The following is a 15262-nucleotide window of genomic DNA, read 5'->3' as shown; positions in this document are numbered from 1 at the left end:
GAGCCACGCCCTCTAGCGACGCTCCTGTTAGCTAATGGAAAGGCTGACGTGGAGGAGCCGTGATATATGGACCACTCACCCCAGACCCGCCGCGGGATTAATAGGTCCCGGGAAGAAATCGAACTACTTGACAGTTTACAAGAGGCATAGTCCCCTCCAGTTACTCGTTTACGGGCAGCTTTCAGGTTTAGAGCAATATCCTTATATTCAGAGAATTTGTTGTAAATGATTATAATTTGTAATTGATTTCTCAATTACCTAGATTCCGTGATATGTCTACCATAGGGAGGTCCATCTCCATCCACTGGAATGCAAATAAACTCAGCGCTTTTATATCTCTCGAAGCTTATAGCATGCTTGTAATTGCGGAACTGGGGGGAACTTGACATGGATACAGGAATGGAACAACCTAACATAGCAGAAGAGGCACATAGATGAATTAAACTAAGTGTTAGTTTACCAGAGGTTCGTAGGTCTGAGGGATGGCACTTCACAAGTGTGTGGGGTTCTGAATAAAATCGTCTGGGGAAATTAAATACACCAACCTTGGTTCAATGCAATGAATTGGTTATGTAACTAGGAAACCTTCTGCCGCCAATGATTTTATCATCATCATCATCGTCGTCGTCGTCGTCGTCGTCGATATCATCCTGATCTTTTTTTACCGACTAATGATGGGACAAGGTGGGTCCATAAAACAAGGAAGGAGAAGTCACGAAAGAAGTATTGGCAACATATCCCAGTAAAATGTGCCACGCATTCGTTGACACACAGTTCAAACCTCCGGAATTCTGACTCCACCTCACAGGCCAACCTCAGCTAAATAATATCGGCAGGAGTGAGTAGGAACGAAAACAAATGATATCCACAAAAATTCCGAGTACAGTATTTTGAAGTTTTCTCAAACACATGTTGATATCTTGAGTATGGTTTGTTGTCGAGCTTACACTACGATATTTGTGACTTGTTCTCTTGGCTGGTTTGTATCATGTTTAGGAGCGATTCAGTTTGTTTGGACTTTTGTGACAAACTTGTGGCCTAAACAAGAGAGAGAGAGAGAGAGAGAGAGAGAGAGAGAGAGAGAGAGAGAGAGAGAGAGAGAGAGAGAGAGAGAGAGAGAGAGAGAGAGAGAGAGAGAGAGAGATTTGGTTGTTTCCTTTGAAGTAGTTGTTTCCTTTAAAGTAGCCTGCCCATCTCTCTTCTGATATCCAGTACCACCCAACTTCTCACCATTCCGCGATCGCTTTCTATACTTTCTCTGTTCACTGCTGCTACTCTATCGGTTCTATCGGTACATGCTTTAGCAGTGTATATGAATTTAATTTAATTTTTTGTTTCACCATTTTTCCTTTCCAAGTCGGCATCCTGCTTTGTTTTAAAAATGGAATTAAGTTCATTTCTGTAATTTCCATTTGCTTTTTGGCTGTATCATTACGATTATCCATTCTATAAAGGGATCACTGAATGGTATATGCAACCACTAGACTAAGAAAATTGTTCCCCAGCCAAAGTCGCTTGGCACCACCATGAATAAAATAATAATGCCGGCTGAGGCTGAAGGGGTTATAAAGCTCTTTCCAAATCTTCACTGTGTTTACGTGGTCGTCATCAACTGTTATTTAATCACTTGCAGCAATCATTCAATCGCTCCCCGCAACATGACGGTACTTAACACAATGTACTCGAGAACACCTGCTTCTTTTTGTGCCTACTATCACCTGACGCGCTGGTTGAACTTTAGAGAGGTCTTTCCTGGTACATCGGCTTAATAGTAAATATTTCTTACCCTTTCAGTGACAGTTTTCTCCCAAGTTACATACAGTAATATAGGAGAAGTAAGATTAAACAGAAAAAGACGGCCTCTGGCTGATAAGGTTAAATTGGCTCTCCATTTTCATTAACTGCAGAATATGAAGGCTTAGACTGCATCACAACACCAATAAAATTTTCCCTCTTATGCCAACGTACTTTAACATTACTTAGTCTACTGCAGGACGGAATCTTCTCGGAGGAAAAGTGATAGCCAGAAATAAACTTTTACCATGCTGGCGAAGTATAAATGTGGAAGGACTGTCTATTGGGAGTGTGATGCATGTGAAAAGCGATGTTTTTTGATAATTATGTTTCCGTGTGTCTTGTATTTGTCACATGCTATATATATATATCATTAATAAACCGACAGTGTGCAAACATACGTAAACATATGAAGGGCATACTTCCACCATCAGATCTAAATGTCCGTCACAGCCTGGGTTTCGAACACTAGATGCAGGGCACACGTACTTTGGACTGCCAGTCACTCCCTGTTACTTTTATGCATCGTTTTCATCACATTTTGCAGCTTTATTTTTCAGCACCTTAAAAACTGTATCCCTGTAGTACGTGTAATACATAATTATTCAGGTTCGTATTATTCTGCCAACAAAACGTGTATGATCAGCGTATCCCAAAGTTATAATTAGCTAGAGGTCATTTCCTTCCCTGAACCTCTTTGTCAGCACACCAGCAACTCCTAACTTGTTTATATGAAAATCGTCCTCAAGTTTCTCATCACCCTACTTATAAACTGCTCTCAACTTTTCGAGAGTTTATCATCAGCTGACATAAATTTCCTCCCCCCCCTCCTCCTCATCATCATCATCATTATCATCATCATCATCATCAACCTACCCACAGTTCATCTTCATCTTCATCCTACCTACAGCTCCCCACCAAGCTACCAGCAACAATTATTCTTGACCATGACACTCATAGTACCTGATCAAAAATTAACGTCCGAAATGAAGTGAGTTCGATCCAAGGCTGTGTCACGGAACAGTCTGGTGATTTGATATTTCCCTAAAATCAGGCTTTTCTGATATTCCACAAGATTCACAGACATGTTGTAAAAACAGCCCCACTAACACAAGTACACCAGTCCTGAATGAGACAGCTTTAAATCTATACAGTACTGACGGTGCGTATTAGGGCCTGAGTGGTGTACTAAGGTAAGTGGGACGCACGAGAACTGCTAGATCTCAGGGAACTAGCCATCAACTCTATGCACAAAGTTGGACACACACATAAAAAAAAAAAAAAAAAAAAAAAAAAAAACTAATCCTTCTACCCGCAGTGCCTCGTCAGCTACCAACAAATTTCATCAGTTTACCTCTAGTTTGTCGTTAACGCAGCTGCAGGTATTCAGTATGAACGGTGGTGACTGGCGTCGAAGTGGTGACATAAACTTATATGGCGCGGAGGAAAATTACTGGACCTCAGGGAACGGAGCATCAAGCCTACGAAATCTATACCCAAAGTCTGATACAAAAAAGAAAACTCCCCACCAGTCTACCAAAAATCCCAACTCAACCGCCATTAAACTTAACGTCAGTCTAAAATACTAATTCATCAGCCTACTAACAATATTCCCCATCAACCAGTCTGTATTCTTCATCAGTCTAAATTTCTTCATCAGTCAGTCTACAATTCTTCATCAGTCAGTCAGCGTTTCTTCATTTATCAATATGCATTTCTTCATCAAAATCTGCATTGCTTCATCAGTCAATCTGCATTCCTTCATCAACTAATCTGCAATTCCCCATCAACCAATCCGCAATTCCCTATCTACCAGTTTGCAATTTCCCATCAACCAATCTGCAGTTTCCCATCAACCAATCAGCAATTGCCCATTAACCGATCTACAATCCATCATCAACCAAACTGCAAGCCTTTGTCGACCTCTCTGACATGCCAAGAAATGAGACACGCATGAGAACTGCTGAGCCTTAGGAAACGGGGTGTGAAGTCCACGGGCGAAGTTAGAGAACTGGGAAAAAAAAAAAAAAGGTCTGGTCCTCCTACCTGTCGAGTGCTATGGCGACGAGGTGGAGAATGGAGGCGGTGCAGCAGAGAACGTCGCTTGAAGTCCACATGTCACATAATTCGGGGCCCAGGATCCACTCACGACTGATCTGTGGAGGAGAAGACAAAATTAAGAGGAGGGAGAGCGTGAGGCGAGGGGAGGATGGGCAGGGGTATGGAGGGAGGAAGAGATCTGGAGAATGGGAATGACGATAGGCGAAAGCGATGGTGCAATATGGAGAGAGGGAGAAAATGAGTGAGAAAGACAGCTTAGGAATGGCCTCTCGTAGTGAAGTGTTTACAAAAGGCTACATTATAACTTCTACAACTCGGAAGGTGTATCCACAGGTAAATAAAATAGCCTGGAGAATAACATAACTGAAATACGTTATCGGACGGATGGGTTTAATCCTTGTAAGAGATATAAGAATTAAGGGATGAGGGGACGAACGCGAGGCACAGTAGATGGCATAAAGGAAAGGAGGGCTGGCTTAAGAGGATTTCTTCAGAATGGGCAGATAAGGGGGAAAAACGAGACAAGCAACCACATGTCTACTTTCAGCTAATTCGTACACACACACACACACACACACACACACACACACACACACACACACACACACACACACACACACACACACACACACACACACACACACACACAGAGAGAGAGAGAGAGAGAGAGAGAGAGAGAGAGAGGAGTATTCAAGAAGGTTCTTAGACAATTTACATAATGTGCAAGTCGCCAGTAGAGTTTACCATAGTACAGATCGTTTTGGTCTTCGAATTTTGATACTAATTTTCACTATGATTTTTCTGTGAAGTACTTGGTGGCGGAATGAGCGAAGACAAACGTATACACAAACAATCCTACTGAGTACTGGTGCTTGGGAGAATTATGAATACGGCCCCAGCTGTAAGAATTGAGGGAACGAGAGAGAGGATATGTGAGGATGTGTAAACAAAGCAGCAATGAAGGAATGAGGGGAGAGAGACGACTGGAATGTAGAGCGTGGAGAGAGAGAGCGTAGGAGGAGTGAGAGAGACAAACAGCCAACCCTCCACCCTGGGCTCATCCTTAAGCCAGAGTTAAGGGAGAGGGAACTAGACACGAGGCATGTGAGAAAGGAGCGGAGGAGGAGGAGTGGAGGAAATGGGTGAGAAAGAATGAAGATGGGTAGAGCGAGCAAAGGAAGAGTGAGAGTGATACTTGGCCAACCATCCACTCTGGGCATATGGGAAAGGGGAATGGAGGGATGTGCTGAGAAATAAGCAGGGTGGATAAAGGTATGGAAGGAAGAGTAATAGAGACGAGTGGCCAAATCATCGGCTGTTGGCTCATTCTAGACGAGAGAAGAACAGGAGGATTATAAAAACGAAAAAGAGAAAGAGGAAAGGAGGAATGCGATGAGAAAAGAAGCAAGGAATGTAGAACGTGGAGAGAGGGGGGAAGAAAAAGTTGAGAGAGACAAATGGCCAACCATCCACTTTGGGCTCATCCATATACCTGAATTAGGATGAGGGAACCAGAGAAGAGAAAATGGGAAGGAGCAGAAAGAGAAGGAAGGTAAAACGGATGTACGAAAGAAGGAAAGAGCCTACAGAATGGGTAAGAAGAGCTGAGAGATATAAACAATCAACAGTTCAGTTGTGTCAAATTTACAGACGAGACAAGAGAAGTAAGAGCGGGAGGGTACATTAAGTGGACTAAGGAATGAAATGAAGGAGAAATGTGGTGAGTGGACGAGATAACTGGATGAGTAAAACAAACAGACAACCATTGACCTACTTGAAGCATATCTATGTAGGAGATACCAGAGCTGAGGAGTAGGGGAGTAAAACATAGGAGCAAATGAAGAAGTTAAAATAGGGAAGGAGGTGAGAGAACAAGGATGTCTGCAGAGAAAAGCAAATTCAAGAAAGATGCATCGCCAGCAATTCACATCAAATACTTTAAAGAGACGCGAGAGGTAAAGACAAGAGGGAATTGAACGAGAGCGGATGAGGAGGATTAGACAGATAACGCAGAAGGGATGTGGTGAGAGGACAGTATGGCTGGGAGAGGAGGAGGGACGTGCAACCAAAATTCACTAGTGACAAACCTAAAGATGAGACACCAGAAATAAGAGGTGAGGAAACATAACAAGAGGGCAGATGAAGAGGATTACAGAGAGAAGTGAAGGAGGGAAAGGGGGATGTGGTGAGAGGGCAAGAGGGTTTGGAGATGAAAGGGAGGGCAAGAGAGAGTCTCTAATAAGTCTTCTTGTGACAAATCTGTATAGATACCGAAGGTAAGGAGTCAGGGAACAGGTCGATGAAGAGACATAAAGACAAGAGGGAAGGATAGTTTTGGTGAGAGGACAAGAGGGTTTAGAGAGAAAGGAAGAGTACGAGAGGCAAATTTCCAACAATCTGCTTGTGATAAACCAACAGAGGAAGCAAGAGCAATAAGGAATAAAGGAATAAAACAAAGGAATAAAGGAAGAGAATTAGGGGAAAGAGGGAGGAAATGAGGGATGTGGTGAAAGCAGAGGGAGGTTTGGAGAGAAAAAGAAGAGCACGAGAGACTGAACTTCAACGATCCACTTGAGGCTGATATGTGGGAGGGATAAGTTGCGAAAACAAGGTTGATGAGAGGGAAAGGGTGAGGGGAGAGGCCACTGGAAGACAATATAGGGGAAAAGACAGGCACATTTAAACCTCTAATGGCCGGGACAAATAGAGTATTCTGGTCCAGCTGACATCAAACGATTCTATTTAGCCGAGTTATTACGGAAGCCTAAGACTGTTAATACAAGTGCCATTAACCTTTTCACAGTCGGGACAACTGTAGTATTTTATTCCAGGAAATTTCGGACGATCTTATTCAGTTGAGAATGAGTAAAGGAAACTGAGTATTAATACTTTTTTCACACAAGGAAGAAGGAACCAAAGATTAGAAGCCCGCAAACTCTTCCCTCCAGGAAAAAATTATAGCGAAACAAATTCAAGATCCATTTATTTTTAAATACCTGGGCACATCCATTTAAAAGACTGGAAGTCAAAAGCAGAAGGAAATACTGAAAGAGGAAGATAGTTACAGAGCTGATCCGTTGCATACATGAAGGACTGGGAGTATCGGTCAACACTTGCATTACAGAGCTGGGGAGAGAAGGGGCGAGAGTTTGTTACGAGACGGATGCTACGCACGCCGTCATGAAGATGGAATTCAAAAATACATTTCGCAAGAGCAGTGACCATTAACCATCTTAGGCTCGGAACAACTCTAATAATGTATTCCAGCGAGAGGACTTCCTTCAGCTGAGAATGAATCACAAGAACCAGACGAAGCAGAAAAGTGAAAGGAAGAAAGGGAAACGAGGAGGAAAGAACAAAATAATGAAGAAAGGCATAATTACTACCAGAGAGCAAATGATGGCAGGAATATCAGGTAGAGAGGAGTTACAACCACGTGTGGAAATGTTTGTTGTTTTGGAAAATAAAGCATTTCCGTCGGTGGGTATCATTCTACCATTTGTACCAGTCAAGCCTCTTTTATGTTAAGACACGATATCAAGCACGTGGGAATACCTGAACTCCTTACTCATGTAATATGTGGATGTAAAAGAAATATCGTAATATTAGACAGTAGAGAGGTAGAGAAATGGAATATGCTGAGAGAAACAAGGACAGGGAGAGGGACGGAAAAGAAAGGACAATAGAGTTTTTGTTCTAGCCTGAGGAAAATCCCCAGCCCCTTTCACCTCAGCTGATGGTCAGGTGCAATCAGACTGGAGCGTCAGTTTCACTTTTAATCAAGGAGACTCATTTCTGCCTCTCAATTATGGTTTATCGAATTTTATGACACCATGACTTAGTACTGAAGTTGTGGGTGTGGCCCAGTTCCTTCATGTGAAAGCAAATCGCCGATAGGAATAAAGTTTTAGACAGAAGCAGAAGCACTTAGGATGGAGAGGATACAATAAGAGGAATGTTAAATAATGAAAGCGCGATGATATTTTTAAATCCTATTCTTGCCAAAGCCAAACGATTATGCATCAAATTACGGACATCTTGCTCTGAGAAAGTTAATGGAGTGAATTTTTGTCTCTTCATTATGAGACGTTTCTTCTACACTGAGTATAAAGGAGTGCAAAAGAATACAAAGGAAAACAAACAACAACACATATAGGCTATTGGTCCTTTCGAGGGTGTTTGTTAAAGGACAGGTAATTCATCAATCAAATAAATGGATAGCAAGGATACGAAGAATTAAAAGAAAAAATCACAAGGGTGGGGGGGTTAAGAACAATATCTGCGATTATAAAGAGGAAGCAGAGGAGAGGAGGAGAGATGAATGGTGACACCTGAGGGGAGGAAGGACGAAACAAGATGCGAGAGGCGTTGGGGTGGAAACAATTGGCGAGGTGTGAAGAGGAGGTGGAGGGAGAGGGGCAAAGATCCTCTCCTTATATGTCTATGAATGTAGACTTGGAGTGTTGTCTATCAAGTAGTGTTCACTAAGCAGTTTTTACAGCACAGATGGAAAAATATATTGAAACACATTTTTAATTGCACATACTTTTTCTACATGGGCTTTCTGCATATATTATCTCTTCCGTCCGGTGATGTATTCTTTATTATGTTTTTGTCACCTCCAGACGATTTTACTCGAATTAGGAGAGACTTTTCAAACTAAGGAGTTCGGATTTAGCGTTCACCAGCACCTCCACAGCAATGGGTGCTTTCCAGTTTGAATAGTATTGTCAGGAGGTAGCAACTGAAATCTAGCATATTAGGTCATTAGAGTAAAAGAACTGAACACTGATTTCGCTATGCCATACCTTTAACTCTGTCCGCAGTCTTCAGTAGCCTCTTTATAAGCACACAAGAGCAGCTGATAATGTACTCCTTAATGTACTCCTACGTAAATAATCTGTAAGCTGCCTGTCTGAAAGTTCATAGATCACTCTGAAAGACCACGTTCAACCCCTTTGGTGGCGAACGGGTTAATGAAGGCTATACCAAACACTTCCAATTCCAAAAGTCTTGCTCGTCCAAATAAAATCAACCGCAAAATACGTCTCCGGATTGAACGGTTTAATATGTAGATCCATACGTCACCACACCGTTCACCAAGCCAACGCAATCAGCAGCGAGGTGGAGTTCAGATTTTTCTTATATTGAATCCTATGTTTACAACAATGAAGTAGAAAATGGGAGTCTCCATTACTCTTCTACGCCCAACAGTCCCATGTGTGTCCTTGCTTAATGAGCCCAAAATATGCTGCTTTAGCTTTTCAGTCTGATGACGTATTATAACTTTTTTTGCTGTCTCCATGCGATATTACTGTATGCATCGTAAGACAGGGTTTTCGAAATGAAGAGATTAAATATAAGCATAAGCCCCTACAGTACAATGGGGCATTTATAAATAAAGTCGTCTGGTACCAGCCAGTATAAATAACAATGGATGGCACCGGAAATCAAGAGATTAATATGACATGATCTCGAACACAGCCCGATTAGCTCTATCTACTGAACCGTAAGACACTGTTCAAATATTTCTGTGATAAGACTGGGGAGAGCATTGTCAGCATAACCTAATCGTATCGATAAAATAACCTCCATGTTCTGGTACGAGGTAATTTATACAGCAGAAAAAATCAACATAAATCATAGAACAAAAAACAGAAACATCTTTAAAACTACGGCATAAGACATGGCCAAAGCTACTGTACCAGTAACCAAGGGAAAAGGGACTAGTGATCTGACTGAGGTGAAATGACGTAAGCTTGCAAGGGAGGTCAGCTGGGAGTGGAGGTCTGTTAAGAGGGAAGGTAGCTATGAGAGGAGATAAGCTGGGAGGCGAGGTAAGCTTGGGAGGAGGTAAGCTGGGGAGGAGGTAGGCTGGGGAGAAGGTAGGCCGGGAGGAGAGGTAAGCTGGGGAGGAAAGCTGAGAGAGATAAGCTGTGGAGGAGGTAAGCTGAGTGGAGGTAAGTTGAGGGGGAGGTAAGCTGAGGGGGAGGTAAGTTGGGTTGGAGGTAAGCTGAGGGAAGAAGGACAAAGTCTGAGAGACGGACAGACAAGGAGGTAGGCTTAACCGGGGAAGAGGGGGTGGAGATATAGGGTGGTAGGCTCTGACGGGAGGAGAGATGGAGGGTGGCAAGGATGGAGGTGAGGGGGGCGTGATGGAGGCAGGTAGGGAGGGTGGCTTTAATAATGAGAGGAGGAAGGGGGTGAGGGAGCGGGTAAGGGACCAAAGGAGGTGTGGCAAAGTAGAAGACAGGCTTAAAGGGGAGGAACTGGGAGGACGGGGAGGGAGCGAAGTGTGTACTTAAGTGGCAGGAAGAGGACGAGGGTGGGGAGAGGATGATAAGCTTGGAGGAAGGAAGAGAAAAGGCCTGGAGAGAGGGAGGGAGGAAAGGGAGAGGATAGGAGACAGGGAGGAAGAGAAGGGAAGAGAGATAGACAAGGGAGGGAGAGAGAATGAGAGGCAAGGAGGAAGGAAGGGGAATGGAAAGAGGCCGGATATAGGAGAGGGGAAAGGATAAGAAACGAGGAGAAAGGAAAGGAAACGTAGAAGATGGAAGGGACAGAGGGAGTTGATAAGGTATACATAATGGATAGTGAGGCAAAGGATCAGAAGAGACCAAGTTAAGCCTCACAAGGGAGAAAGACGAATGAGAGGGCAGGAAGAAGAAACTGCATAAGAAGCAAGAGTGAAGGTGCGACGGACTTGGAATATAATAGTGGGTTAGTGTGAAGAGGGGCGGGCGAGTTCTAACAGGATTTGTTGTAGATGAACCAGTTAGGGTAAGTATGTGGGGATTAGTTGCTGCATAATATTGCAGTACAGAAACTGGTAGCTTTAGCACTTAAATTTAGTGTATTAAGGTAGAATATAATTATTTTTGAAGTATGAATGCTTAAAATCTCCACCTTGAACCCATTACCGAGCAAATAATAGCTTAGGGATATTATTTCTGCTGACGCCAGACGATTTTACAGAAATCCTTTGGTTGCCTTTGGAAGGATAATTTGTATCCTTTGGACAACTGATGACAGACGTGTTCGCCAGTGACTTGTGCAACTCCTTTGTATACCAGGATATCCATCCATCCATCATCCAGTCTTAAGTTGCCCCATGAGGAGCGTAGGAGCCCGAGGCTAGGCAAGTTGGTCCTGACATTTAAGATGAGAGTGACCAGCCTCACTCATCCCTGACTGGCATTACGTGAGCAATAAAGCCCAACCATCCCTTGGATGTAAACCTTCACCGGCTCAATCCGATTGGAGCGCCTTAATTACCCACTAAACCACCAGGCGCCATGATTTGGTTATATGGTTACCACCCAGCGTAGTAAATGGTTTCCTGGTGTACAGGAAACACCTTTTATTTAAGTGACAGTGATCATTATAGTTAGTTCACCTTACAGAGGTTTTCATTCTTTTGTTGCATATTTCTGGGACTCATTGGCAGAATAAGACAATACTATGACTATATCATTCCTTCAGCACTTCTCCGTGACTTGTATCATATTCTTGGACAAATTTATTACAGTTCAAGATTGAAGCTAGGGAGATGGCTATACTAGGTCAGGTTAAACTGAACGACTATAGCTGTCATGAATATTTAATAACCAGATAGTTTCTCGCTGTTATCATATTTCTAGGTGCGTGCATGAGGGAATGATAAATTGTTAACCCACTGATGGTTGTGTCTTTAGTATTCCAGCTAACGCCAAATTATTCTACTTAGCTGAGAGTGAATACAGGAGCGAGAGAATGTTACTAATGTCGCCATTATCTCTCTCATGATCGGGACAACTCTAGTACTCTGTCCCAACCCCAACCAAGCCAAGACTATTTAATTCAACTGAGAGTCATTCATAGAAGCTTGAGAATGCTGGTGGCTGCGTGGCGATTTGGAGATAATTGGGTCCGACAGGGAAAATAGAGAGGAAAAAGGTGGGGATGTGGTAGGTTGCGTTTCTTGCTGGTGGAAACGTATTGAAGAGGGGGTGGGGGATATTAATTAATTTTTCTCACTCTACCGAGTGGGCGAGGCATGGTATTTCTCTAGGCTGGTGGTGGAGAAGAAGGAGGTTCTTTGGGGAGCGCGTTTTCTGGTAATTCGGTGTGTGCAGGAGCGAATAGGAAACGACATTTTGCATAGTAGAAGACTTCCATCAGGATCAAATGTTAAGCAGCGTGGGACCTCCAAGGTCCGCCCCTCGCGGTGGCCTCTTGGCGCTCTGGTCACCAACATTATTGCGCGTCCACACGAGTGCTCGAACAAGTGCTGGCAACATGTAAGCAACACAGTGACAAACACGCTGCAAACATGCTGGGAACAGCAGCGTCCAGATCACGTTGGCAACATAATGATGAAGTCTCAGGTGCCTGGTATGGACACACTTATTCCATCGTCTCCGCTGCCAGTGTTCGAAGCTGCACTGAAACATATTTGCATACATCTGTCCACATACTGCTGTATACATGTAGCCGAACATATTGTCAGCTGTGATGATAACATATGTTCAAGGGCACGTGTGGACGCTCACTTATGCACGGCCAGTGCTATACTTAGGGAAATTGAATTTTGTACTGCGATTGACATCCCTCCAGACCAAGTTTTTGTCAGGAGGCAAGACAAGTATTTTACCTAGGAACACGAAATTGTGCCCAGTGGTAGACCACCGCCCATGTTAGGACCAAGGTAGGGTTGGAACCAGGAGGCCACTCCCCATACCCAGGGATCTCAAGCAACGCCAGTATGCTTGTCCGTATATATCTAAATAAGCTGTATATCTATCTATCTATCTATCTATATAAAATAACAGAACAGAGGAAGGAAAAACAAATGAATAAAAAACAAATAATCCATACACCAGATTACTGGCGTCCTCCTTTCATAAAATATCTGTAACAGTTGGACTTGAACAGCTGTAGGCTGAAGTTTGGAGGGAAACAACTCCGGGGAAGCGAGTGCCAGAGAGATGCAGTTCGGGGAATAAGAGAATTCTGATAGGCAGAAGTTCTGCAATACGGCCGTGTGACATTCCAGTCATGAGCACTACCAGATGCCCGTGTAGCACGAGGGAAGGCATTGAGAAGTGGCACAATGGACACAACTTCGTCTGAGCATTTGCCATAAAAATATCTGTAAAATAATGCAAGGGAGGCAACATTTCTTCTTACTTGTAGGGGAGGTAGTTTATTTATAATGGCAGGATTATTCCAATATCTTTATTCTGAATTTTGTCTAGTTGTTTTAGTGCAACCTCTCCATATCCATTCCACAAAGGAGAGCAATATTCAAGCTGAAAGCTCACATGACTTACAAATTATGGCTGCCTGCTCGTTAGTGACGAAGTTACAGGCTCTGTACAATAATCCAAGTTTCTTTGAGGCGGTTTTAGCCAGCTGAGGGCATTGTTAAGTGAGACATCGAGAATTTCAATACTTTTGGAGATGGGAATATTAGTAGCACTAAAGGTAATGTAGGAATCTGGCAATATCTGTCTATTAGTAAATTGTATATATTTTGTTTTACTAGCATTAAATGAGTCAAGGCTGTTTTGTCCCCATTCACTGATCTTAGATTAGGCTTGATTTATGGAGATGGTTGCACTGAGCTGAGAAAGATATTAGACTTTGTAAATGGGTGTTTGAGTGTGAATGAACTGTGAAGTGTTGAGTTGACTGCATATGGATGGGATTGTGGATGACAGACAGGAGATCATTAATGGGATCCAGGAACAGGGTTGGCACCAGAACTGATCCATGTGGCACGCAGGCGTTAATTGAGTGGAGATTGGAATATACATCATCTTTTTATTGGTCAATTTATTGATGGATGGTATGAGTCAGGAGACTGAGTATGTCAATCGTGGATCTTTCGTGGCGAAAACCATATTGTCTATCACTAATTAAATTGCTGGATTCAAGATGCTTAACTATGTGCTTATTAATAACAATTTCAAATACTTTACCAAGATGTGACAGCTATTGGTCTGTAATCAAAGGAGTCAGGGGAACTTCCTTTCTTTGGAACTGGGTGGATATTGGCTTCTTTCCATGAATTAGGGAATGAAGAAGTATGTATGCATAGTCTGAATAATTTCGCTAGAACAGAGGCAAGCTGTGGGAACACTTTTTCAAAACAACTAGAGGAATTGCAACTGGGCCTGGAGCTTCGTTGGTTGGTACTTTGTCTAGGATGGATTTTGCGTATCTTGTTTGTATTTTAAGTGGTACAATCTCGGGAGAGTCAAATTTTAGTACTGCGAAGTTGTGGCTGACTTTCTCCATGGTAGAATTTCTAGCAAATGTACTGGCAAAGATATCTGCTTTCCCACGCGGGTCATTTGTAATGTTGCCATCTGAAGATTTTAGTTGGGGAATGGATGATGACTTGTTAAAGTTAATTTTGAAAGAACTGAGAATTTACCAGAATACTCTATTGCCATTAGGGCTGTTAAGTAGTCTTGATGCTTGATTCTTAAGAAAGTTTGATTTAGCGAGATTTATTAACAGTTTTTGCATGGTTTCTAGCAATTTTAAATTGACTGAGTGATTCAGATATTTTTGATTTTAAGTACGAGTTATATGCAAATGACTTTTGGGCTGTTGCTCTGGCACAGATGCTATCAAACCATTTTGGTGAGTTCGGTCTTTTAGTGAACTGTTGACTTGGCATGAATAAATCCATACCAGCTAGTATTAAGTCAGTAATGTGGGACAAGGTAGAACTGACATCACTAGAGAAGAAACACTACCATGGAATGTCAGCAAGATAATTTCTAAATCCATCCCAGTTTGCCCTATCAAAATGCTATCGGGTCACCCTGATAGGTTCAGAACGGGGAGGTTTGGGGCGGGGAGGGGGGGGGGGCTAACTACTGAGGCTTTGATGAGATTGTGGTCAGAGGATCCATCTTGACCGGGAATCGAATCCCAGACCTCTAGAGGGACGTCAGACACTGATGCCACCACGACGTGATAAAAGCTGTCCGTCGTGGTGTAGTGGTATCAGTGTCTGAAATCTGTCTAGATATCTGGGGTTCGATTCTCAGTCAAGAGCGTAAAAAAACATTTGTACACACGCATGTATTATGTGTCTCTATTTTATATATATATATATATATATATATATATATATATATATATATATATATATATATATGCTATTAGACGCGTAGCACCCGTCTAGTAGCAAACTCTCATCCCTTTTCTATCCAACTCCAATGCAAGAGTTAATCAATGCTCCCATTCCCTCATGTATGCAACAGATAATTCCGAAACTATCATCCTCTGTCTGTATTTGCAACTGCCTATGACCTCCAATCTTTTAAAAACTGTGTCCATGCATCTCGAAATGAAGGGATCTTGAATTTGGCTCTCTGTTTTTATTTTTTCTTTGGGACAACAACCTTCC

At 42.6% G+C, this 15262-nt stretch overlaps 1 protein-coding gene across 1 annotated transcript in view; it reads right to left on the bottom strand.

The window, feature by feature from the left end:
- LOC145401315 (5-hydroxytryptamine receptor-like) overlaps positions 1–15262 on the bottom strand; it is a 229125-nt gene that overhangs the window by 71804 nt on the left and 142059 nt on the right. Inside the window, exon 3 of the mRNA XM_080273640.1 lies at positions 3841–3950. Within this exon, the coding sequence (XP_080129766.1) occupies positions 3841–3950 (110 nt within the window). The remainder of the gene's footprint in view (positions 1–3840; positions 3951–15262) is intronic.

This window comes from Coenobita brevimanus, chromosome 55, assembly GCF_032717465.1.
Source record: "Coenobita brevimanus isolate Jiangsu-jjx chromosome 55, ASM3271746v2, whole genome shotgun sequence".
Classification (NCBI taxonomy): domain Eukaryota; kingdom Metazoa; phylum Arthropoda; class Malacostraca; order Decapoda; family Coenobitidae; genus Coenobita; species Coenobita brevimanus.
The sequence above is the reverse complement of the archived record's forward strand: the minus strand, read 5'-3'. Positions and strand labels throughout refer to the sequence as shown.